The sequence below is a fragment of the Cyanistes caeruleus genome, chromosome 7, assembly GCF_971803275.1.
Source record: "Cyanistes caeruleus chromosome 7, bCyaCae1.hap1.1, whole genome shotgun sequence".
In the NCBI taxonomy this organism is placed as follows: Eukaryota; Metazoa; Chordata; class Aves; order Passeriformes; family Paridae; genus Cyanistes; species Cyanistes caeruleus.
This window is the reverse complement of record NC_141707.1, coordinates 17180083-17206002: the sequence shown is the minus strand read 5'-3', so window position 1 is coordinate 17206002 and position 25920 is coordinate 17180083. Positions and strand designations below refer to the sequence as shown.

At 37.3% G+C, this 25920-nt stretch overlaps 1 protein-coding gene across 3 annotated transcripts in view; it reads left to right on the top strand.

The window, feature by feature from the left end:
* NBEAL1 (neurobeachin like 1) overlaps nucleotides 1-25920 on the top strand; it is a 70934-nt gene that overhangs the window by 18431 nt on the left and 26583 nt on the right. For 2 of the 3 annotated variants that reach the window (XM_086897507.1, XM_086897506.1), the window contains exons 4-27: nucleotides 2059-2220; nucleotides 3537-3618; nucleotides 3810-3937; nucleotides 4758-4840; nucleotides 6961-7046; nucleotides 8581-8887; nucleotides 9767-9873; nucleotides 13243-13329; nucleotides 14757-14840; nucleotides 15495-15593; nucleotides 15696-16276; nucleotides 16942-17074; nucleotides 17682-17801; nucleotides 18976-19279; nucleotides 20177-20262; nucleotides 20571-20660; nucleotides 21591-21759; nucleotides 22734-22867; nucleotides 23250-23409; nucleotides 23506-23608; nucleotides 24232-24388; nucleotides 24874-25032; nucleotides 25375-25534; nucleotides 25811-25899. In XM_086897507.1, the coding sequence (XP_086753633.1) occupies nucleotides 2059-2220; nucleotides 3537-3618; nucleotides 3810-3937; nucleotides 4758-4840; nucleotides 6961-7046; nucleotides 8581-8887; nucleotides 9767-9873; nucleotides 13243-13329; nucleotides 14757-14840; nucleotides 15495-15593; nucleotides 15696-16276; nucleotides 16942-17074; nucleotides 17682-17801; nucleotides 18976-19279; nucleotides 20177-20262; nucleotides 20571-20660; nucleotides 21591-21759; nucleotides 22734-22867; nucleotides 23250-23409; nucleotides 23506-23608; nucleotides 24232-24388; nucleotides 24874-25032; nucleotides 25375-25534; nucleotides 25811-25899 (3670 nt within the window). The remainder of the gene's footprint in view (nucleotides 1-2058; nucleotides 2221-3536; nucleotides 3619-3809; nucleotides 3938-4757; nucleotides 4841-6960; nucleotides 7047-8580; nucleotides 8888-9766; nucleotides 9874-13242; nucleotides 13330-14756; nucleotides 14841-15494; nucleotides 15594-15695; nucleotides 16277-16941; nucleotides 17075-17681; nucleotides 17802-18975; nucleotides 19280-20176; nucleotides 20263-20570; nucleotides 20661-21590; nucleotides 21760-22733; nucleotides 22868-23249; nucleotides 23410-23505; nucleotides 23609-24231; nucleotides 24389-24873; nucleotides 25033-25374; nucleotides 25535-25810; nucleotides 25900-25920) is intronic. The other variant, XM_086897508.1, reaches the window with a different exon arrangement.

Below are 25920 nucleotides of genomic sequence, written 5' to 3'. Positions count from 1 at the left end.
TATTTTTGAGATAGCATACCAGCAGTAAAATAACAATGATAGGGTATGTTTTTTTATATTCAATTTTTTCCTTCCTTTTGGAGTACTTACTTTAAACAGCAAGTCTGCTTGGGAAAAATTGGTACTACATGTCAACAAATTTAAATCTTTCTTTTAAATCAAAGGTTTTTTTGGTGGTGTAGTAGTAATTTGGTCTGGGGTGAAAACAAGCTTGATTACTTATAAATGTTTACATTTATTTGTATACTCTAGTGTATTCATTTTGTGTAATGCAAATTAGGATTTCTCATGCCGGTCTCACATATCTCCCAAATTCTCATGGCTTGTGCAACACACAGGCAGCTTCTGCAAAGAAAACATTCTTTGGGATGTGAGGCATGAAGGGTATGCTGTTTGCTCTCTTGTAAAGCATTTCATGATCTTACTGAAAAAGGCTTGTTGGCCATTTTAGGGAATTAACTTCTGGAGATATTATTTCAGCTGTCAAAAATTACAGTTTTCCTGATACTGAGAGGGAATTATCAGAATCTGAAACACAGAATCTGAATTATCAGATTATGAGAAACCATGCTTGTAGTTCCAGAGTGTGGATCTGCCAGCATGTTGAGTAGTGAAGTTGCTATCACAGAAATTAAAATTTCCTTCTTGGCATTTGTGTTGGGAAAAAAAGCAGTTGCTCCCAGTTTTGTGCTTAGTGTTGCTATCAGTTTAGATCTCAGGCTATAAAATGTGTGTTAGAACTCTTTGAATCCCTCAAGATTCCGAATTCCACGATCTGAAAAGCAAATTGCACAACTGTGTGAAGAGGCTAGGGAATGAACTGTAGGTGGTTGTCTGTATAAGTATAGGTAACATTTGTTTTTTAGGATATGGGAGCTTTCTGTCACTTACACCAGTCTAGGTGTTTTACTAATCTGATTTTCCCTCCTATAAAGGCTTCCTTTTCAACATTAGAGGCGAAACAATGGATTGTTCCCCATTTTCCTCAAATAATAGCGATCACATTGTATAGGGTTACTCGCATTTCTACACATCTTTTTTGTGCTTTTCCTAGCATAGATGCAACATACACAGCAGTCGTATCAGTGAGGTTTTGAGCTTGCTGAGTTTTTTTGTTGTGACTTTCCTCTGGCTTTGGCTGTGTTGAAGGCTTTTGTAAGCTGTAAGGCTCCTGCTTGTCTTCCTTTTTCTGCGTACAGTTCATAGAGGATTTGTCTGGGTAAATAGCTGCTGCTAAAGGCTAACTGTTTTTAGCATGTGCAACAGTGGATAAACAGTTTTCTTCCTGAAAAATGTTCTTACAGATCTATAGATTTCTATATTGTTACTGAAATGGGTTTCCTTATGGTTGTTCCTGGGTCATTTTCTTGTTTGGTTTTGGATCACTGGGGAAAAAAAAATGAAACCACAAATAAACCCATTCTTTTCTTCATGTCTTGCTTCTCCCTGGTGTGTTTCTAAAAATGTTTTAGTTTGCAGAAAACAATAGGCAAGATAAATTTGTATGACTTTTTGAAATTTATATAAGGACAATATGAGGTTCACTGTGGATGAATACCAATTTGGCTTCAATAGCTATGTAATAGTTGGCATCTCATTTATTTTGACACTTTTAATCTTCAGTAGAAAGTTGAAAATGTTCTTCCAGATATGTTTTGTTCTCATGCTTCATTCCACTGTGGCTGTCCCTGAGGATTTCCCAGGCCATTTGTTTACCTGATGAAGATCATTCAGTTTCTTTGTGGCAATTAACATGGGTCATTGCATGAAGGAGGATTTAGGAAGCCACTTAAAAACTTAATGAATTTTAACACTTTTTTTTTTCTTTTTTTTTTTTTCTTTTTTTTTAGATGTAGTTTATTGCTGGAGAAAAGAAAGCTCAAAGTGGCTTATTGTCACCAGACATTTCCTTGTGGTTCATTGGAAAGTGTTTGTGATGTGTCAATTGGGTGACCTTTCCCACAGAACTTCACTGGAACACTGCATGAGTACATGGAAATCGATTGGCAGCTTGGCATTTGTATGATTAACAATTTTGTGTCTGGTTTTTTTCATTAGGGTGGATGACATTCCGCCAGGAATATCGCTGCTTCCTGATAACATTCTTCAGGTCCTCAGGCTCCAGTTGCTACAGTGTGTCCAGAAAATGTCAGATGGCCTGGAAGAGCAGCAGCAGACTCTGTCACTTTTACTTGTGAAATTCTTTATCATCCTTTGCAGGTATTTGTTATAATTGTTACCACAGCAAGGCTATTGTTTTGTTTAAGAAATCTTGATGTAGCCTATAAATATAGATTTTAATGACACATGTGATGTGATTTGATGCCTTCCAATAGGTAGAGAGAAATGACACTTCTCACAGCCTTCAAAATAAAGGCAGAGGGAATAAAAGAGAGAGGAGAGAAACACTATCATCTTAGCAATACTGTTTGCAATAGGAATAGAAGGGGGTTAAACACTAAATTCCTTGTAGCAATAGAAGATAAATCTATGGGAATTCAAGGTATGATGTACCCCGTATAAGAAATACTTGTAAAAGAAAAGGTGCACTCTAAGAAGTGTTAGCTATGAAATAACTTGAGAGAATTGTACAGGAAGAACTGTTTCACATTCTTAACATGCTTGTAATTCCATAAACAGTTTGTGAACCTTATTATTGCATATTACTCATGCAGCTGATTTCCTTCTGAAACTTCTGACTGATAGTGTAATTCTGTTGACACAAATAAATTGATTTAGTTTTTAGGGGTCTATTCCTCACTATTTTTTCAGTTTGCTGTTGCAAAATGCTTTTAGAAAGAGAAAGGGGTTAAAATATAATAGATATGATAATAATCTCCTTCACTGAGGAGTATTTGAAGCAGTATTTTTGAATACTTTGGCTCACCTTACCTCTGAAACAATACAAAGAGCTGTATGGCAGTGTTTTAAGTATCCTGGAATATTGAATATAAGCTGAGTGGATGGGTGGTAATATGTTTCTGAGTTACAAACTGATGTCAGCTTTACTTGCTGAAAAGTTCTCCTACATCATCACTTTGGTATCTGATCTTTGTAACTTCAAAACTGAGAAATCCTTAGTTGTTGCTTTATTTTCTAAAATAATTTATTAAGTGTTTGTTTTGCTTCAGAGAATTTAAAGTGAGTAAATGTTTCTAGGTTATATGTTTCCTAAAGTTTTAGAAAGTCTATGTCCTAGTAAAGTGGAAGTTACTGTCTTTGTTATCAGATGCCATTTCTGAGCTTTCTATTTAGGGTGTCCTGGGAATCTGCTTAACCTCTGAAACCCCAGATTCCAGATGGAATTGGACTGTAGCAGAGTGACTTGAATCTTTCTTCCTGTTAGATGAAAACTTGTGTGCTCTTTAATGGTGACAGAAATAAACATTTGAGTATGTGCAGTCTTTTGGAGAGTATTTTTGAAATGCTGGTATCCTTCTGTATGAATATAGACAAAATGCTAAAACAAACATTGTTTGAACTAGCTTCAAATGGTACACTGTGTACAGTCTGTGGGTTTTATGTTGTCTTCACAGGAATTTGGCTAATGTGGAAGAGATTGGGATGTGTTCATACATTAACCATGTTATCACCATGACCACATTGTACATTCAACAGGTACATGGTTAATAATTCTTGTCCCCTATTTCTGCCATCTGATACCTCCTGCTCCTTTTTATGTTATCTGCTCTTTCAGTAATAGTGTTGTGTGGGGAGCAGTTCGTAGGTTCAGAACTGTTCTGGGGGAGGTCGAAATTAATTTTCAACTTCTGGAAGTTTTCTGACTGTGGCTTTCTTTTTCTCCTCAGTTAAAAAGCAAAACAAAAGAAAAAGAAGTGGAGGATCAGACCCCCATAGAAGAATTTGTGAGACATGCATTGGCTTTCTGTGAAAGTCTGTACGATCCATATCGAAACTGGAGGCAGCGAATAGCAGGGTATGTGTGGACTAGCACAGGATTGTAAATACTGTGGTTTCTGAGAGCTTTAACCATGAATCAATAGAATCACACCACAGAAATGTGTTTTACTTTCTCAAACTGGATATGACTTACATAACTTTCAAAAAAAAAATAATTTTACTGTTACTATAAAAGTTAAAAGAAAATTAAATTTGAGGATATATTAAGAGGTGTTTGGTTGAAACTGATCATTGCATTAAGTCCTTCTTTCCAAAACTGGCCATTTTTCTAAACTAGTGGAACAAGGAAGCCAAAAGGAATGTGGTGGGGAGACTTGCTTGAATTAGGGCAAAAGAAGTTACTGAAGTTCACAGTGTAGATAAGTTACATCTTTGAAAATAGGTTTATAAGTGTATCAATAGAATTACATCTTTTTAATTTGATTGTGTGTTCCCTCCAGCCTAATGAACTCATAATATTGTTTTGTGCCTATTTAAAATTGTTTGGTCAAGAAATTTGGCAGTATAGAAGATGTCTTACTTACAATAAGCATGGACTAAATAAGAGATTGCTGGCTTTTTTATTTTATTTTTGTAACTAAACCATCTTGTAAAATGTTAAGTATTTTTAGGTGCAGACTGAATGTGGGATTAGCTGTGATTCATGTTTTCAGGATGAAATACTGCTTCAGTATTCTTTTTCATCTTGTAGGCAAAAGATAACTCCTGATTTATGGCAGTATTTTCTACTATGTCGTGTTATAACTTCATATTATAAGTCATAAATTAATAACTAAGTCATAAACAAAGGTATCATGTCTAATTTATTTGGTGCGTGTTTTTTAATTTTATTGCAGACGTTTCCTTAGTACAGTTGAAAGGAGCAGACAGAAGTATAAACCAGCTTCCCTCACTGTTGAATTTGTCCCTTTCTTTTACCGTAAGTATTACTTAACAGCTTGTTAAAAAATAGTTTTCTTAAGAGGAATGAACTCTGTGAGTGCAAGTAACATTCTCCTAAGCATGCCTGATAATGTAGAAATCCTTTACTTGCTTTCTGAGGCTGAATGAAGTGGGTTACTATGATTGCTTGTTTTTTTTACTTGTTCTTTGCTCTGAGCATCACTATTTTGCCATTCATGCTCATCTTTGAAAGCCTTTTTCCTTATTTCCAGACTCAATTTCAGTGCCTAACGTGGTTTAATAGGGTTGGTTCTGTGAATTGCCAACTTTTCCTTTTATTGTGGTATGTGGTGATTGCACATGAGATCCATGTAGTAGCTGTGCTGATAACTCCCATGGGAAAATAATCTTAGGGGAGTGTTTTTGCACTTCTGTCTGTTTAATATGATTTAACAGCTAGAAAAAATGAAGCTCTGTGCCATTCAACTAGCAAATGCTCCTTGGCCTCGAGTTTGGGAAACAATTTTCTCTCTGATTAAGTCATTAAATATCATGATGACTACTTTGGAATTCATGTGTTCCTACCATTACAGTTTGTTTGTGTGAAGGAGAAGGACTTACATGTCCATATTCTGTACTTAAATCTCAAGATTGTGGAATGCCCAAGTAGTTGGCCAGTTTAGCATACCAAAGCATTAGTGCCTACAGAATTGAAGCAGCAGGAATAAGCTGGAGGGGTGGGCAGTGAAGGAGTGAAATCAGCCCTTTTTGCAGTTATCCATTAACTTAGTTTTAATGGAAAATTTTAAAAAAGGTTCCATTCATGGAGTGGTAGCATTTATGAATTTGATTTTTCTAGGTTTGAGTCACAGCTTCTGTTCCTTGAGATTCCATTGCTGTGTACAAAAAATAGGATAATTGCCAAAAAGACCAAATTGTTGCTGCCAGCAAAATGCCCTTATCTACGTGCCAGAGCACTGGAAGCCCACTCTAAAGGCTGCTACTGAGGAATGTCATCTGTAGGTTCTCTCCTCTCCATTCATTGGATTTCTTTGCCCTGTGGTTCCTCCTAAGTCTCTTAAATATCATAAAATGTGACCGAGCTAAAAGTGTGCTAATTAGCTGGCAGATGCTCATCTGCTTGTTGGCAAGCTGCAAGAAAGAATAGGGTAAGAAATTGCTGAGCATGTGCCTTAAGCATTCTACCATACCAGGACTAAAACCAAGCAGGGGGTGGTTTCAGTCTACCCAGCCTGATTTATTCACAATCTGCTAGGTACTGCTCTTTTCCATTTGTCTGAGGCTCTACAGAGATCCAGAGGCTTTAAGTCAAGGAGTGGTGGTACTAGCTCACTAATGGTGTGATCATCTAAGCTTTGTTCTGTTTGGAGAACAGATTAGAAAAATAGCTCTGCAATCTTCTTTTAAAACAGGCTTAGACATTCAGTTTATAGTCAGAGATCTTATTTGCCAATAAGTGGTATTTCCAAAAATAATCCATTGTAGTTTCTTGCTGCTGTGTTAGATCTAGCGTTATTGCTGTAACAACAATATCCAGGTTATATCTTTTGCTGAGAAGAGTTCCTGAGCTGTTTGGGAATAATTTCTATCAGATATGGCTAGAGAAGAGATTCAGGATAGTTATCATTAAAGAAGTTACTGCTAGAGAAGTTACATATCTGCACAGTATTCTCTGGCATTCTGTTTTAAAGTCAGCAAGCTCGGGGCCTGGTGTTTTGAGCTACCTGCACTGCATATGGCACCAAACTTTTCATGCCAAAATTTCTCTGAACTTTGTCACACTTGGTAACTGGTTGTGTGTTAGAATGTCCTTCTGTTTCTCATTAGTATGGACAAAATTGGCTCATTTTTACATTATGAATCAATAGCAAAAGTTGTGTGTCTATAGTTCTGTCAGCTGGCATGGGAACTTCATGTAAGTTGAAGGTGTGGCCCTGTGAATTCCTGGTAAATGTGGTAATGTTACTTTGATAATGCTGGAATTGGTGTTTTTGTGTCTGAGTTATATAAAACAAAGTGGAGATGATGCAGTTGAATTTTGTTTTTAATTTGTATGATGGCACGGAATAGAGGAGGGGTTTTTTATTTTTTGTTGGTGGAGGTTTTTTGAGGAAAATCTCCCTTTTATTTAATCAGAATGTTTTCAAGAAAGTGAACATCTCAAGGAAAGCCTAAAATGTTGCCTGCTGCATCTCTTTGGAGCTATTGTGGCTGGTGGTCAGGTAAGGATACTCTAAACTTTTCAGCTGCTGAAACCTCCAAATGCATGTTCCTTGTTTAAGACTTTTAAATACTCCATAACTTGTAAATGAGAAGAATTTATTATCCATGAATAACTATTTTTCTCTTAGGAACTTTGGATCATTCTGGGTAAAAACACCTAAATGCTAAAAGCTAGGTCCTGATTTCAAGTAACTGTAGAAATTTGCTGTTTAGAATAACTACATGTTCATACGAACTTACTATAATATTAGAAAAAAAGTGTATAACTAGATTGGGAATTTCCACCTGCAAAGATGTAAATTTTGCATGTGTGTGTTCATGTGCATGAAAATGATCTAGCTTACATCCCAGTACTGAAGGTAAGCTGTTTTGAGTAGAAGGCATGAGGCCTTTACGTCTTGGAAGCTGTTTAAAGTCTTTGGAAGACCATGAGGAAAAGAGGGTATCCAGCAGCAGCAAAGCCAACATCCACTTTCTCACCTGACTTCTGTCATGTCCTACTTAGTCTGGTCATAAGCAGCTGCTACTTCTGATGGTCTTGAAGAGAGTGTTTTTAAAGGTTGCCAGGGAGCTGCAAAGCCAGGCTTTGCTCTGTCATGGAGGGCACGTGGAGTCTGAGCAGGATGGCCAGCAGCAGTTGACCTGACCAGCAAAGGGAGTGATCTCACTGTACCCAAACAGAGGAACGTGAGCAGCTGTGGTGGCTGGAACCAGGATCAACCAGCCCAGCTCACTAGGCAAGTTTGTAGTGGTAAAGCCTAAAGTCAAGCCAGGAGGTCTGGTCAGTACAGCAGAGTAAGGATTTGCTCTACTGGTGATAACTAGAGTCAGTCAAGAGGCCAGAGGTTGCCAGCGCCATCCATAGCTGTGAGGCAGGGCTAAGGTCAAGCGTCAGTCAAGTCAGTGGGTCAGGTTCAACACATGACATGGCCAAGCATGGCTATGGCTGCAGTGAAGACCAAACAAGGAAAAGGCTGAGAGCCAAATCTTGAATACAGCTCCCTACAGAGGGTAAGGAGTCCTTGACAGGGCTTCTCAAAGCTCACCACAAGCCGGGGCTCCTGTCGCTGAGCCTATCAGTGCAGTCAGGCCCCCAGGAAGAAAGGTGAGGAAAATGCATTCAGGGCCCAGGCAAACATTTGCTAATTATTGTGTTCTAACAACATGTTTTAAAGTATCATGAATCTGATAATCTAAAATGAGAACTCAGGTGAAGGTTTGCCTCAAATTAGCAGTTTATCAGGGCTACCTTACAAGAATGTTATAATACATATTTAAATTATATTTCCTTTCCTGTATAAGCATTCCCTTTGCAAAAGGGAGCCTCTTTAAGTGAACAAGTTTGGATGCATTTCATCTGTAGCCATCAGCATAATCCAAATAGAATGTTTCTTAGTTATTTAGCAACAACACAGGGTTAGTAGATATAATAATGCGTATTGCACAGTTCAGATAACTCAAGTAGGAGCAGTTGGTTTGAAGAGGTTCAAATTCTTCTAAATTTATTTTTTTTTTTGTGTTAATGGGTTTCAGAGGAATGCTCTTCAAGCAGTATCTCCTGCCACCATGGAAGTCCTGATGCGTGTTTTAGCAGACTGCGACAACTGGGATGACAGAAACCCTGAGGAAGTGAGCAGGAAGGCAGAGCTGACTCTGAAGTGCCTGACAGAAGTTGTCCATATCCTCCTAACCAGCAGTTCTGACCAGCGCCAAGTCGAGACTAGTACAATACTGGAGAACTATTTCAAGTTGCTTAATTCAGACCATTCAGCCTTACCTAACCCAAGGCGATGCAGGCAGTGGGAGAGCAGATTCATAGCACTACAGATTCAAATGCTGAGTGAGTATACAGTTCCTTTCAATATTTCTTGACAATAACTCTGAAGCAAAAAATACTGACTTGGCTAAGCAACTGAAAAATTTCTAACATTTCTTCTTACATATTTCTTGTTTAATCATTTACTAATTAAAAAAATAACCAGAAGAAACCATATCAGATTGCTGCCATTTAACCGGAGTGTCAAGGTTCATAGACAGAAAGTCTCTATCACAAGAGAAAAACTTTGCTAGGCAAGAGGTGCCTTACTTATTATTACTTACTATTCTGTAATAAAATAGCCATATGGTACTGTTTAGTGATAGTTCGATTTTCAAATGGCATTGTTGTAAACCTTGGCCAAAAGTAATAGCCTGAAAGAGTTTGGTATAAGTTTTTGGGTTAGAATTCAGGGGTTTGAGTTTTTTCCATTTTGATGTTCAGTGTGGGAAATAAAGGTGTTTCTTTTCCCATCATTCCAAGAAAACTGAGGAGCAGTGATGTGGCCATGGAGAATGCTTACAGTGTAAGGCTACTGTAGAATGCAGAGTAATTTCTTGTTGAGGAAACAAGTGTTCATGTGCTATTAAAAAAAAGATAATGCTGCTTCTGTACTCACAATTGGCAATGACTTGAAACAGAGGCCCAAAGCAGTCAAAGATACTCATTGGCTGAAATTTCTCCATAATACTAGGCTATGTGGTAATTTTTACAGTGTCAAAATGTTTAGCTTTAGGCCTAGTGATTTGTTCTTAAAATGCATTTCATTCTTGATCAAAAATGAAGAGCATATAATTTGTCTAATTTTTTTCCTGATGTTCTTAACAGAATGTGCTGGTGAAAATGCTTGATGGATTTGGGAAATGTTTTGTCTTTGATGCTGGTTCTGTTTTAATTTTATAGATACCATCACAGCCATGTTAGACTGCACAGATAGGCCTGTTCTGCAGGCAATTTTCCTTAACAGTAACTGCTTTGAACATCTCATTCGACTGTTGCAGAACTGCAAGGTAAGTTCTCCCTTATCAGCACATTTTTAACAAAACCTGCCTCACATTATTACTAATGAAGTAGAGGTGTCTCGTGTCTGTAGTTAAAGCAGTGAATACTTACTTTGAGTCCTGAGGAAAATACCTTCCAGACCCGGCTCAGTCTCCAAAATCTGTTACTATGCTGTATCTTTGAATCACTGCTAAATCTTTTCTTACCTATTAAAATCTCTCAGATGTCAGCCTTTGAGTTAAACACAATGACCTCTTAACAGTGTATCTGATGAAAATAAAAATCAATCTCCCTTACTTTTTTATTTGGGTTTTTGTTGTGGAGGTTTGTTTTTTTTTGTTTTGTTTCTTTCATATTCTATCACAACTGCTGCGAGATGAAGGTTCGAATTCAAATTTCAGAGGAATGTTTTTTCATTTAAAAAAAAAATCTTTCTGGTGTGCCATTTTAAGTGTTTCAAAATATTTGAGTCCTGTGTGTGGCTGACATAAAACATGAGCTCAAGCTGTTAAAAATGTTCCTCAATTTTTTTTTTTTCTACATAGGATTTTGGGTTTTCATCTCAACCACAAATGGTCATAATTTTCAAACTTTCACTGATTGCACTCATTTCATTTTTCCCTGTGTAAAAGAACACAGATCTGATGTAATTCTCTGAAGTATTTTATTTCTCTTTTTTGTGCTATATTAGTGACATATCTGTTTTGAGCTCTTCTGATGCTAGATAATCTAATGCTAGATACAGCGTGCAATTTGTTTCTAATCCATTTAGATTTTGGATTAGAATGTATTTCACTGCAATGATGAATTAAAAATAAATGTGTTTGGATTATGTCCTAATTGTAATTATAATCAGTGGCAGAATGCCAACTGACTTGAAGTGTTTTGAATAGTCTGTAGTTTTATTATCTCCTTCTGAAAATACATTGTTTGACCTTTCCATCCTTCTCCTGTTTTTGGGAATCTCCGCCTGTTTTTGTACTAACCTGTACTCCATAAGAAACTCCTTTTTTAGTTTCTTCTAAAATCATCAGCAGTGTGATGTTTACCCCTTCATGGAGACTCTTAGCATGACTCTGAGCTACATGATACCTATTTTTTCTTGCAGCTTGCTGTTTTTATTCTGCCAAATATGTCACAAGATAGGTTCTTTTAAGGTTTTTTTCCAGAGGTGCAGTCTCACTTATCACTGTGTTGTTTAGAGATCTGTTCTGCCAGTTTGGTACACAGTGTGCTTTTTTAGCCTTTTGCAGGCAAAATACCCCCACAGATGAGAAGTGGGAGAGATAAAGGCAGGGCAGGTGTTGCAGTATATTTATGCTTCCAAATATATTGTCTCCATTCTTGTTCAAAGCCAAATAGCAAAGATTGATTTAGCTGTGGAATTAGGATTTCTCCTTATTAGCTGGGGGTGGAGACCTTAGTTCTAGATTTTATTCCTCCATTTTTGAAAATGGCTGCTGGGTTCCTAAGCAAGCTGTGTGTGGAAAGCATGTTCTGCACCTTTGCAGAGAGCATGAGAGTACACATATCTGAAACTCAGGAAGCTCTTGGATCTTCTGCAAACTTCAAATGCAAGTAATTTCTATGAAAAGAAAGGGTAAAGAAAATTCATACCACTGTTTCTACTATAGATTTCCCGAAGAGCTAGGGGTGTTCAAGGCTGTATTTCTACTCATGCTTCCTAGTCATTTGCAGTATAACAGTCTTCTAAGATGTAAATCCTTTTTTTCCCCCATATTTGCTGGTTTGGAGGCTTATGGGCAAATTGTCTTTCCTTAACTATGCTTTAGGGTTAGAGATCTACACAAAAGCTTTTCAAAACTGTTTGGTTGAATTTTGATGATCTGAATGTTGCTTTTTGCCAGTGATATCCAAAAAGAGGGACTATAATTTAGAGGTATCAGGAGGTGCTTGTCCTGTACTGAGAGTCATTTAACAAACTGGTTTGTCAATGCTGAATTGTTTCTCACCTATTTAACTCTCTCAGAGGTCAGACTTTGAGCAAACAACAATGACCTTTAACAGTATGTCTGATTAAAAGAAAAAAAAATGTGATTTTTGAACAGATTTTAAAAAGAAAAATTAAAACCATGATATCAAAACAGACATCGTAAGAAGAAATCTATTTTTCCTTTACACATGCCTTATGAGAAATGAAGTAATACGTGCCAAAAGTTTGATGGACTCTTTATTTTTGCATTGTCTGCATTTGCTTTTGTTTAATGTTCTTATTCTTGCTAATGTTATAGTCCTCTGAGACATATTATAGTTACTCTGCATTGTTAAGTGCTCCTGCCTGTGATGTACCTTTCAAAGTGTTTCTAACGATGTGCTTTCACACCTATGTAAGTCAAAGTAGTATCTTGAGTGTTGTCCTTTGTTTTGCCCTAATTTATGGAAGTTGATTTTTGGGTTGTTCCTCTTTAGGGAGACTAAGCTAGCAGATAATAGAACAAAGTGGGGAGGAAAAGAAATGCTTAAGTTTTACCCACTAAAGGAAATTGTTTCCTTTATTTTTAAAGGAACTTTTAAAACATTTTGATCAGGGTTTTTTTTAATGCCTCAATAGAATCTTTAAACAGAAGGAGGTAAATTTGAGTTCTGATGATATTACAGCTAAATTTGGCATGCAAATTGACTACAATTGATTATGAATTTGGGTGAGTTTCAAAGTGTGAAATACAGGTACTGACTAGGAATTTAGCTACTGAACTCAGAGCAGTTCCTCAGCTGAAGATGCAGTACAGGTGTATGTTTGATTTAAAGCTATTTGCTGTCTGTTTCTTAGGATGATGGCAGAGATATTTTGCCCCTTTTCCTGTCCCAAAGACTGTGTGCCCCAGAAATTCTGCTACTGTGCTGTTTGGAGATGAAAATATTCTGTTTGGGTATCTTCAGCTTTCACCTAGGGTGAAACATAAGTGGAAAATATTGAAACATCTGTATCCATTTCCTTGTTAATGCCCCACTCTTGTCTTTATTTCTTACAAGTAAATTTCTTGGAACTCTGTCATGTTGCATATTTTGAATGAAATCACAGTTGCTAAGCCAGAGATGAGTATAAATTCCAGATAAATCTCTATCTTTGTCTCAGTGATGACATATTTTCATTTCTTTTTTTGGGGGAAGGAAAAAAGTAATCAGTTTTTAGAAAAAATGAAGTGTAATCTTCAGTATTTTAAGAATTATCAGAAGACTAATACTTGGACGATTGTCTTACCAGAGAGAGAAAGCTTTCTTTTTTTTCCTCCCCCCCCCCCTTTTTTTTTTGTTTTTGTATGTGAAATACAAATCTAAGGCAGCCTCCACAGACTAGGCTGCAGGAAACTGTTTAATGCAATTATTTCCATTATTCTTGTCTCTGTTTCTAACAGCTGTTTTTAAATGCTAACAATAAAGTGGCAGACAAGAGTGAGAAAGACCTTACCAACAAATTACTGACAGAAATGAATGAGGACCAGGTACCTACCTAAACTGTATTTTGCTTCAGTTGAAGTCAAGACACAATCACAGGAAAATTGATTCCTGTGCTTCACCTTAACCATCCTACTTAAGCCTTCTGCAGCAAGATGAACTAATGGTGCTGCACAGATCAGCATTTCCCATCTCTGGAAAATGATTTTTCTGAATAACAGATTGAATTCAGCTTATGTTTATTCATCTGCTTCAAACTGCAGATATTGGTGATAGAATGAGCATCAATTATACTCCTTTTAAGGAAAAGGTGAAGTACACGAATGGGATCCAAATTAATTCTCTCAACCTGATGGTGATTCTTTTTCCCCTCCTTTTCCTCTTTTTTGCTCTTTGTCTCAGCACTGTGGTGTTTTGGATTCTGGGGCTTTGTTTGTGAATCTCAATGGTTGTGTTTGGTGTCCTGATTCTTTGCTTGTCATCAAGAACAGATGTTCACAAAACAATGGACAGGCTGAATCAGGGAGGTAGGAATAGCCTGTTGCTTCACTTTTCCCAAATACTGTAAAAAGTTCCAAATGCAAATTTTTGTGTTATTTTTATAGTAGAATTACTTGTTCTGATTAAAAATGTAAAAAATGCTCTATACAAGGGATGGTTGTTTACAAATTGTGATTTTTAACTAATAGCTTTGGCTTTTTTGGACACAGCACAACGCTCTAACTGCATGTAAATGTTTCTTCACATCTAATAGTCTTCTGATTCTTGACATTTCACTTTTAAAATATGTCTGAGGTGCAAGTAATATTTCAGAGATGATGAAATAGTATGTTTGTTTGCAGAGTGTTGCTAATTAGGTTTACTAATGGATGCAAAAGAGTCCTCTAACATTTTTGTTCTTAAAACCAACATAGAAATATCAATATAAACAAGAATTATAGAAAAATACCTCGAAAGATTTCCTAAATTGGAGAGAGAGGTGTTGAATCAATGTAATGAGGCTATGGGTGAGGTAGCCACCTGACTGTGCTGGTGTGACTTATCTCTAACACTTCATGGGTGTGTCTGTGCTGCATTGGTTTGCAGGGCCTTGGATGAAAAATAAGTCACTTTATATGAACTGCAGATGCTGATTTTCCAGCAGCACACACACACTGCAAGAGATTTCCTGATTGTTTTCCTCCCTCCCTCTTGAGGTTGTCCATTAGACGCATGAGGAAAACTTGTTTGACCATCAGAATATTTGAGGTGCAGTTTGTGTTGCGAATGCTTCTCTCCTCTTGAAGTCTGTGGTTAGTTGTCTACTGTGATGTAATTCCTTGTAGGCTGTGGGGTTTGAAATTTTCACTGGTGGGGCGATGATTTTTGAAGCATGTTACCAAGCTCTTGGTTTCCTTCCTGGCAGGAAGCACAGATTTTGGAGCTGAACTGTCTTTGCATGTTTGTACATGACTTCTGTATCTGCTTCTCTCAGGTGTTTCAGGGACACCTGGACTCCTTGGCAGTGTCAACCATTCAAGCCCTCACAGCAGTAATGCACAAGTCTCCAGCTGCAAAGGTAACAGTGTCTATGCAGAGGGCTGTTCACAGCTTCTTGATCTTGTTTCCAGTTAGTGTTTTTATCACAATACCTTGATGGATCTTGCTAATGGAGATGAGCAGATTGTGGTCACACATTCATGCCAGATAGGAATAGCTGATTCACATTCCTTATCCTTTTATATGTGTCCGATGGCTGGACACTGAGTCATCTTTCTGACAAAACAGGAAGATCTGAGTACGATGGCAGTTGGAACCTTTGTAAAGGAGGTACGTTGTTACTTGTCCCATGGATATATAGGGTAGACTTAGTGGGTATTTCCAGGAGTTCTCAGGCAGCTGTTTGTGTTGTATGTGTTTATATGGCTTTAAACTAAGCCAGGACAGTATTGCTGTCCAGATGGTGGTTATGTCATTGCTCTGTGCCCTTCCTTGGTAGTTATTCTTGTGATTTGGTCATTGGATAAGTTGTGGTTAGTTTGTGATTCTGACTGGAAGCCAAGCCCATGGAAAAATAGTATATTTTTTCCTGGATTGCTGACTTAGTTGAATTTAACCCTTGGCTGAATGATTCCCTAGACTTGGCACAGTTAAAGGGATGTGACCATACACTGGAGGATAAACAAAGAGTGGGAATTTCATTTGTTAGTGAGACTGGAATTTTTATCCTCAGGAGGTCTTCAAGGAGAGAATTGGGTATGCGCACATGTATGAGGTACTAAAATCATTGGGTCAGCCTTCACGGGAATTGCTGGAAGAACTCATGAATATGGTGAGCTGTGCTTGCTTTGAAGCAGGAATGCTTACATCTTTCAACAGTACTTCTGGCCCTGTCCTATTGTATTTCATGTCTGAGTTCCCTGCTGTTTTTCAGGCTGTTGAAGGTGACCACATGGCTGTTGGGATACTAGGCATTAGTAATGTCCAGCCCTTATTGCTGCTTATCCAGTGGCTTCCAGAACTAGAATCACACGAACTGCAGATTTTCATCTCCAATTGGTTGAGGCGAATCTGCTGTATCGACAGACAGAGCCGTGCCACGTGTGTCAATGCTAACATGGTCATCCGTATCATCGAGACCCTCAATTCCCACTCAGTGCTCCACAGCACTTGTGCAGAGAACCTGATTGCCCTGCTGGGCTCCCTGGGCAGCCAGTCCATGGGCTCAGAAGAGCTGCTCCAGCTGGTGCGGCTGCTGCGGCCGGAGGAGCCCCGGGGCGCTCACCCGTACGTGGTGCCGGTGATGCGGGCGCTGCTGGCCATGGCGCGCAAGCAGGGCCTGGCCAGCGCCCTGCAGTACTTCGACCTGCACCACAGCATGGCCGGCATCGCCCTGCCCGCCATCCACAGGTGGCCGGGCTCCGCCTTCTCCTTCAACGCCTGGCTCTGCCTTGACCAGGACCGGGTGGACCTCGGCACGACGGGCAAAAGTGGCAAGAGGAAGCAGCTCTATAGGTACGGTTACTGTAACTGCTGCAACCTACAGATGTAGGCCATCTGTGCCCTGTGGTGTCTGGTAGCCCATGACATGTGCTGCTTCTGCTTGTCTTCACCAAAGGCAGTGCTTAATGCTTAGTCTGGGAAAGGGAGAGCTTTCATCTGCCACCACAGCTGAGTTCTGTCACAGAAATAACATGTAGCTTTTCTGTTCTAATGGCTTGTCATCTACAGTTTCGACAGCCATAATTTCAAATAGTGGTAAGGTTCATTGCTTAAACAAAACACCATTAAAAACCAAAACCCAATCCCTCCAACCCCCCACCCAAAACCAGAATAGCCTTCACACAGTTTGTTGTAAAGGTAATGAATTCTGGATTTGTGTAAGAGCACAAGTGAGAAGGCATCTTTATGGTGCTTAAATAGTGCACACACATTGACATGAAAGCTTCTTGATATAATTTAACTTTTTGGATACTAACAGAAGCAAACAAATGTCTTTTTGGTGTTCTGTCTTCTTTTTTTTCTTTTTCTTTTTCTTTTTTTTTTTGATAAGAGGTGTAACAGTCACATAGTAAATATTGAACCACCACCAAACAACTTGAGTAGATTTTCCTCTTAATGAAAGTATTGTTAGGTGGTAGCTTTGATGAAGCAAATCCTTGATTGTGTGTCTTTTGTAGCTTTTTTACAGGAAGTGGTATGGGGTTTGAAGCCTTTATTACGTGCTCGGGAGTATTGGTGGTTGCTGTGTGCACAAAGAGGGAATATGCAACAGTGATGCTGCCTGACCATTGTTTTTTTGACTCTCTCTGGGTAAGATTTGATACTGACAAACACTTTGTTTAGGATTGTATTGTTAGGTCCGAAGTCAAAATCACGTTTTTTTGATCATTTTACAAATAATCTGTTTTATAATATTGCAGTAATTCATTGGATAAGAGCAGATTTAATCTCAAATCATGCAAGCAATTTTCACATAGATTAGTTGTTGACTGAGCTAATTTATCCATGGGTATTAGGCATTTTTTGTTGATTAAGCTTGTTACAGCATTAGATGTTTTTTATATTAAACTAAAACAAGCACAGGTGGCTGCAGTGCTGTGCGAATAAATTAGCTGTGGTGCTGTTTCTGCATTACCCTTTCCTGTTCCTATACTTAAGAACTGATGTGCATTACTACGAAAGAGCTGTATCTTTCTCTTCAAAAAACTGTTTATATGTAAACATTACATTTACTACTTCAAAATGGAAGCAGTAGGTGCTTTTATATTCTTGTTGATGCTTTGGATTTATTTTCTTAAGTGCTTTCCTCACCAGCTTAATAGAGAGAAAGCTAAATAGTTTCATATAGTAGTTTCACTGCTCTTAATAATGACTTAATTTTCTCTTTTTTTTTTTTTTTTTTTTTTTGTTTAACCAGCACAACATAACAATTGTTCATGTGCCTGGAAAGAGGCCCTTTGGTCAGAGCCTTGTGTATATCTATGTCAATGGACAGCAGAAGGTCTCTGCCCCACTTCGATTCCCTGCTATGAATGAAGTAAGTTCCCTTCTGAGCCATACCTGGTAGGATGAGCTCTCATATAACAGTGGGAGTTCAGACTATTGCTAATAATGTTCAGCTTTGGATACTGTCCAGAATGTAATTTTGAAGTGTAACTAACCATTAAGTAATGCTTGTTTAGTCATCTCAGTTTATAAACAAAATAAAAAACTCTGCCAGATGATACTGATTAAATCATGGGGTTGTCTTCAAAATAATTGCCTGAACATATTGACATAATTTATTATTACATCATAATAAATGGCAGCTCTACTAGTAGGATTGATGTAACAGTACTCAATGAGGAATATTCCCTGTTATTTTCAGTATTTTCATTTATTTTTATTTGTGTTTTCTGAATGTTTCCTTAATATGTTACTCCTTTATTCCTTTGGTAACTGAACAAGCACTTTATGTGCTGTTAATCTAACCATTTTGGATGTGTACACATTTAGCAATACACTTGCTACCAAAATGAATATATGCCATGTTTAATTTCCTCTGTAAGCTTTGTTCATTCCTTTTGGGGAACAAATTTATATTAAACTGGGCTACAACACCTAACATTCTTCCCTCTTTTCTAAGTTGTAATTTGGTATTTGTTAAGTATGTTGAGAAAACAGTTAAGTTGGATGCTGTAGTGGTAAAATCAGTATAAAACTTAAAAATGAGAATAAGTGTAGTTTTCATTTCAAGATAAAACTCTGTTTTTTAGCTCATCTGTAGAATAAACATTATAAACCTTATGGTAACTAAAAGTAGGGCAAGTAATCTTACCATGAGAGCATCTATTTGAGTGGACTAACTGATATGAGAAATGTACAGTAGCAGATATGCTGGACTAGTATTTTGGAATATAATCCAGAAGAGGAGTATTTACAGAGGCATATCTCAGGAGCACTGTCCTCCCTGGCTGTGCTTCTGCTAGAGGTCATGCAGCACTTGAAGTAACCACATTGCTCTTAGCTGGAAAAAGGGTGTTTCTCCTATTAAGAGAAGCATATGCTCTGGTTTTTGGCCTACTGTGATGGATTGCTTGTTTTTCAAGCAATTTTTTTGTTGCTTGTGGTTTCATTTATTTAGTTCAGATTTGCTACATGCAGTCTTCAGATTTAAAGCTTAGACCAACAGTGTATGTTTTGTTTTCTTTCTTCCATGTGTGACTCTCCAGTCTTTTACTTCTTGCTGCATTGGTTCAGCTGGTCAAAGAACGACAACTCCTCCTCCATCTCAGATACCAGATCCGCCTTTTTCCTCCCCAGTCATGCCCCATCGGACATCCCTTGGGGGCATTCTCGCTACTGGAAGTTGGGGTGGGGTGCTTGGAAAACCAGAGTTCGTCACCAAAATGATCTCAGCAGGGACTCAGGACAGTGAATGGGGGTGTCCAACATCTTTGGAGGGCCAACTTGGATCAGTTATTATCTTTCATGAAGCATTGCAACCTTCTCAGGTGAAAGCATTATATTTAGCAGGTAAGTGGTGATTGTACTGGTTTTAGCAAAGTAAAAGGAATGAGTTATGAACAAGACCCCCCCACTAAGCTTTGCTCTACACAGACACATAATGAACAGCTTGCAATCCAGAAGAGCTGCAGATCTGACCTAAGTGAGAGGGCTTTAAAGCAAATAAGCTTAACATTTAATAAGTATGTTATGAAGTTTGATTTTAAACTGTTATATTTGCATAGGCGCATGTGTTTATCATATGTAAAAATTAAAATGTTAGGTAATAATTTCACTTGTAAATTCCGAATTTTTACTACTGTTTGCCTATGTGTGTTTACAGCTGAGACTCTTTGAAAGTATTGCCCTTATTTGTTAGGCCACTTAAAGGTGATTTATGCTTGAGGATTTTTCCATAAGAGTCAATAATTAAGCAGTCATTTTAAAGAAATTATTCTGAAAGCTACATTGTACAGTTCAAAGTGTGAAAGGTATGAAGTTCCGTAGTGACTCAAGGTTGTTACAGATTGGCATTAAAACACTTGCATCATTTAATGGAAATATTTCCTATTGCTAAACAAAACTGTCTTGAAGGTTACTCATTTTCTGGGCATTTAGGCTGGATGACAGAGATTAGTGACAAATATGAGATGGGTATTTGTAAAGACACATGAGTGCTGTTGGAAGGTATAAAAACACCTTTGTGTAGTTGAGCTTTTCATGTAGAATGTGTTCCTTTTGAAGCAGACCCTCTTAAATGAATGATTTTAAGTTATAAAAACTCTACTTCAAAGCATGTCTCAAATCGATACAGTTCAGACTACTCTATTTGTTCAGTTTGCTAGTATAAAATTTGTAAAGTGCAACATTAAGAACCGGTGGACTTTAAATATATGTTACATGATTTTATATACCTTTTTTTAATAGGTCCAAACTGTTTAACTCCATGGAAGTCTCAAGAAGCTGAAGTAGCAGATCTCCCCAGTAAGGTGCTGCTTCATTATACACCAAAGGTATGAAACAGAACATAATTTCTGTTTGACTACAGAGTGTGCATTACTTTCAGTGTTTGCACTGTGGTTTTTTTTGGAAGATGAGCAGTGAGAGCTTTCTTAAACTGTAGTCTTGTGCAGATATAGTAGGTTTGGCAAAAGGATTACCTTGTACAATAAAGAATGTCAAATCTAAAATGGCATGTATATTCTAGGGGTTTCATGTTGTTTAAGTACTTTAATATCAACAAATGGGCACAAAATCTTGTGCTCAAGCATCTGTAACTTGTTTCCTAGATGATATCATGGCTTCTTTATTTGTTTATCAGGCCTGCAGAAACCCAATTTGCCTTGATCTGTCTGCAAATCTTTTACATGGAAGGCTAACTGGAAACAAAGTAGTGAATTGGGACATCAAGGTAAATGTGTTGTGAAGAGGCAGAACCTGATGTAAAAATGACAGTGGTTGTGTGTGTTCATCTAACTTTTGGAATGCTGGAAGTTATTATCACAATGCAAAATATATTTAACAGATGCAGCCTGCTTTTGTACTGAGAATTCATGGGCTGATGCTGTAGCTGGAGTATTTGCATTTACATTACATTTATTGAGAACTTAGAAGGCCACTGCTTTTACTGTCACAGTACAGAAGATGTTTTGTGGTAGCTGACTATTCTTCATAATAACGTTGAATGCATGTTGTGTATCAAGAGCATTTTGTCATCTCTAGGGAATTCTCTCATGGTTTTCTTGCTGTCATAAGCTGAGTTAGATTAAAATTAATAGGGATTAGTTAATGCTTGTGACTTGTCAGTAGAATGCCACATTTTTTCATCTTGAGGAAAATGTGTGAACAATAAATAAGGTCTGCCTTCTTTTCCAAGAACAGTGAACAATTGACTGTACTTAGTATACTTGAATTTTAAAGAGAGGCTAGGAATTGATGTATATGTAGAGTTATTAAAAAAAATAAAAAATTATTGTTTTTAACTCCCTAAAGTTGAAATCATCCAGGAGGATGATTAAAGCAGAGATGTATATAATCTTTTTAGTCTTACCGCTTGCTGCAAGTAACATAGAAATCAGAGAAATGTTTTACAAATATATTTAGCAGAGGATTCTCTCTAAGTTTTTGTATCCTTCAGTTTCCAGTGTTTATGTGGGGGGAGGAGGAAGGAAATGTAAAAAAGTACTTTCAGAACAAGAGCTGACAGGATGGCCCATGTGTAAGTGGCCTGTGAGACATTCTAATTTGTTTGTGAGTACTCCTGTATGCTGAGTAAATTTTTGCTATAGTTAAAGGGATTTTATTTATGGTGATGTTTTTCCTGCCTTTTCTCTTGATTCAGGATATGATCAACTGTATTGGTGGAATAAATGTGCTGTTTCCATTGCTGGAGCAGATCAGCTTTCTTAGTGGACAGATGTCTGAGAAGTCTGAAGGAGAGACTCTGCCTTCAGAACTAGTAACTCCTGTAGAGGGTGACTGGGTGGTGTTTTCATCCCCAAAGGCATCAGGTAGGAAAAGTGAAGTTGAAGTGAACCAATTTTTAAGCTTGATTTTACATGTCCTTTTTTGAATGGCAGAAAGCTGTTTATTCCAGAGCATCTATGTAAAGCTGAAAGGCTGTGTCTGTTCCTGGATACCTGACGCTGATACTGAATACCAGGAGTTTGGCACTGTATAAAAAATAATGTAACGTATTTCAAGTACAGATATATTTAGTAGCATTATTTTTCTTTTCATTATCTACACTTATGGCTGCCAAGGTATGACATTGTTTTAGTTTCTGTTCTGATTATTTTGAGAAATTATGTTTGATGTAAAACCTACTAATATCAACAGGAGAAGCTATCCTACAGCTTGAGTGCAGAACTGTGCTATTTAGCCTTTAGCCAAACTTATATTTTCTTAATAAAATATTCAGGCTCTTACCTCTTACACACATAGTCACATTTTGGATTAAAATAAAAATAAACTGAAAGGATGCTTTAAGAATAGTTTTTTTAAAAACCTTGCTAATATTGAGAATTAACTTTGCCCTTAAAAAAAAACCACTGAGAGATCAGACCTTGCAAGGGAAAACACTACCTTTTTTTGTTTGTTTGTTTCAAAGATTAAATGGTGGAGTAAAGTGAAACAATTGATTTTCTTCTCTGTGTCTCTAATGCTTTTGCATACCATGGCTAGTCAGTTGGCAACTACAGAGGGAAAATAACTGCAGCATGTGCAAAAGATTATAACAAGGAAGTTTCTAACCTACAGCCATGGGTGAAGCAACCAAAGTCAGGACTAGGATTGCTTTGTTCTGGAGAGGCATTGAAAGTCTGTGATTCTGCACAGGGAAAAAAATCTAAAGCCAGTCTCTAGTGAAGGAACAGGAGTTGAGAAGTTGAGGAAATAGTGAGGAATATAAACACTTGATTTTACTTTTTCCCCTCTATTTTGATGCAGTGATCCATAAGATTTTTGCTACTGTTCTGTTCTGCAGAAGCACGTCTGGAGAAGAACATAGTTGCAACTTTCATCTTGATGATAAAACACTTTATTCAGGGACATCATGTTAACCAAGAAAATCTCATTCACTCCCATGGAGTTGCCACCCTAGGGGCCTTGTTACAGAAGGTGAGTAAACTTGAGAAACATCCTTTAGTAGTGAATTTTGTGGATTAGGTCCTGGTTATTTTGAAGCATAGCCAGAATGCCAGAGTCTTTAAAGGAATCCTTACTAAGTATTTTCTTTCTTGTGTTTCTGAAAGCAAAAACGTGTGAGAAGTTGATCTTTATCTGCAAAGTGAAATACAACATTTCATTTTTTTAATGTTCTACTTTTTTTGATATAGATACTATGTTGTTTGGTTATTCAAACAACAGACTACTTTTGTGTTTATTGTATTGCTTTAATGGAGCAGACACTGCTGTAGAAGATAAACTTCCATTTTTTTAAATCGAATTTTATTAAGGCATTCAGTGTTTTGAGTGCTAACACCTGTTGTTATTTTGCAAGGTGCCAAGCATCTTAATGGATGTGAATGTCCTGATGGCTGTACAGTTGTTGATAGAACAAGTTTCAGTAGAAAAGAACATGCAGCTTTTGCAACAGATGTATCACCACTTACTTTTTGACTTCAGCATCTGGAACAGTGGTGACTTTCCCTTCAGAATTGGTGAGCTCTTGGCCTTGGGCAGCTGTGTGAAGACACAGGCCTCTTCACATGACACAAATCTTAATCTTGGTTCTAAAAGAAAACTTTATGTTTCAGGACATATACAGTATCTTTCTACAATCATCAAAGACAGTAGAAGACTCTTCAGAAAGAAATACGGTGTGCAATTTCTTCTAGACACACTCAGGATTTATTATGGGTATGAGTTTTACTACTTCTGAGTCCTCATTTATTGTATGTGGCTCTTGGGTTTTTTTGCCATTGTTCTAATGAGAAAATTAATAAATAAAACTGCAGGTTGGATTTTGGTGGTTGATTTAATTTACAAAATTGCATTAATTTTTTTTCCATTTGACTTACTACTTTTCCTTGCCTTGAATTTTTATGCTAAGATTATGTGAAGTTTGTCAGTAACACTAAGAGTGCTTGTAAGAATAATTAAAACTACAAAATTGTTGGACTCGTGTTTCAAAAATTTTAACCTTTCAGTGCTGATGATTTATATCTGCTTATGAATATAGTTATGTGCTTGAGGAAGATTGACTAGAGACTTTGCTGTTTCCTGTGGGAGGTGGGAGCCTGCAATCCTGACCTATATCCAGATCAGTACAAGTCTGCATTTCAGGGCTTTTATAGGCTTGAAAAGTCTGATCTGTTTATTACTTATTATTATATGATTCAGTTGCTTGAGTGCGGTAAAAATTGAATACTTGTGCATGATGTCTGGGTAGATGAAAAATTACCAAACTGGCACCATCAAATTGCTATTAATGAGCCATGAAGAACTTTCTTAGGTTGGCTTTCTGGTCTGTTGGCATCCAGGTCTGGTTGTAAAGACAGCAATTTGGCTCCTGATGACCTGAGAACAATACGGACATCCCTGTATGGACTGATCAAATATTTCCTGAGCAAAGGTGGAACACATGAAGAAATTCAGAGCATTGTAGGATACATAGCTGCCACCAGTGATGAAGAGCAGGTATGCAACATGGTATAAATTAATAGTTTAAACTGGACATGTTTTGGGTTTGCATCTTGGCATTTAGAAGTCTTGCCTTGTGTACTTGAAAGAAGGGTGTACAACAAAAAAAATGACAACAAGCAAAATGTTAACTAATGCATGGTTCTGTTTGGATGTAGGTAAGATAAGGATGTGCCATTAAAAAGTTACCTTACTTTACAAAACCAAATGAATTGACCTTCAGCTGAACAGGAGTTGTGATGATGTAGTTTCTATTTTGTAGTATCAGCAGCACTTAAACTTGCTTTGTGTATCTGCTTAATTTGACAAGATGTTCAATAGAGAGAAGAAATGTATTGAAAGGTGTTTAAATGCAGTAATACTGAGCAATAAAATGTCTATTAACCAGCAAAGATAAAACTTAAAAACCAAGAAAATTTTCCTAAAACAAAGCATGAAATCTGAATGAACTGGGGACTAATTTTATTGTCTTAATTTTGTAGCTCTGTGGAATTTTGGACGTTCTCTTCAGCCTACTTCATTCCAGTCCAACCCCAGACCAGCTTTTTTTATTGCTCTTTGAACCAGGAAATGCTGATATTCTTTATGCTCTGTTATTGCATCAAAGATACTCAGACAGGCTTAGAGAACTTGTGTTCAAGGTAATGAATTGAATAATATGTTCCTAAATTCATCAATTGAACATAAATTTGTATTTTTCATTTGTCTGGCAGAAGTGTATGTAATTACAAAGATAACTAATCATCCAAGTTTGCTTTTTTCTTTTCATTCTTCTCTAATGTTAGCTAGATGGCATTGTCACATAGGAATTAGTATTCTCTTAAAATAAAGTATTGGGATCTTTAAAGAAACAATCCATCTTGTTTGAGTTAATTTAGCAAATGAACTTTAAAACTGTGGATGAACATGTTATATGACACACAACTTTGAGAGCTGGATGTTTTTTGTGTTCAGTTTGTGTTTGTGTCTACTTTTCCTTACAGATCGTGGAAGAGATGCTGAAATGTACCAAAGTTTATGAACGGAGCAAGCACCGCATGAGGCTCAGAGAAGTGGGGTACTCTGGGCTGGGACTCCTTCTGAATGAATCACCAGTTACTGTTTCTCTTATTAAAAACCTTCTTAACCAAGTTCTGTATGCAGGTAATTGTTAAGTGCAATGTCTGACATTAGTACACTTCTGCTGCTCAGAGGCAAACATACCTGGATTTTGTTGAGGAAAGCCAGGGCTGTTACTTGTAGAGCTGTTCTATTCTAAGTTCCCATTAGTCTCAGTTAACATTTTCTTAGTTCCAAAAGTTTGTTCCTTTTGCTATCCCTGGATGCAGTCATAATTTCCAAGGCAATTTTAAAATACTTATCTGTTACATTCTCTTGTGTGATATTGTTTATGGTGGATTTTTTCTTTCTTCCCTACAGATCCTGCTGTGAATTATAAAGATCTCCTAGCTGTAGTGTATCTGGCTCATAGATCAGATATAAACATGAGAGTGATTATCTGTAGAAAGGTTAGTTGTCTTCTTTAGAAC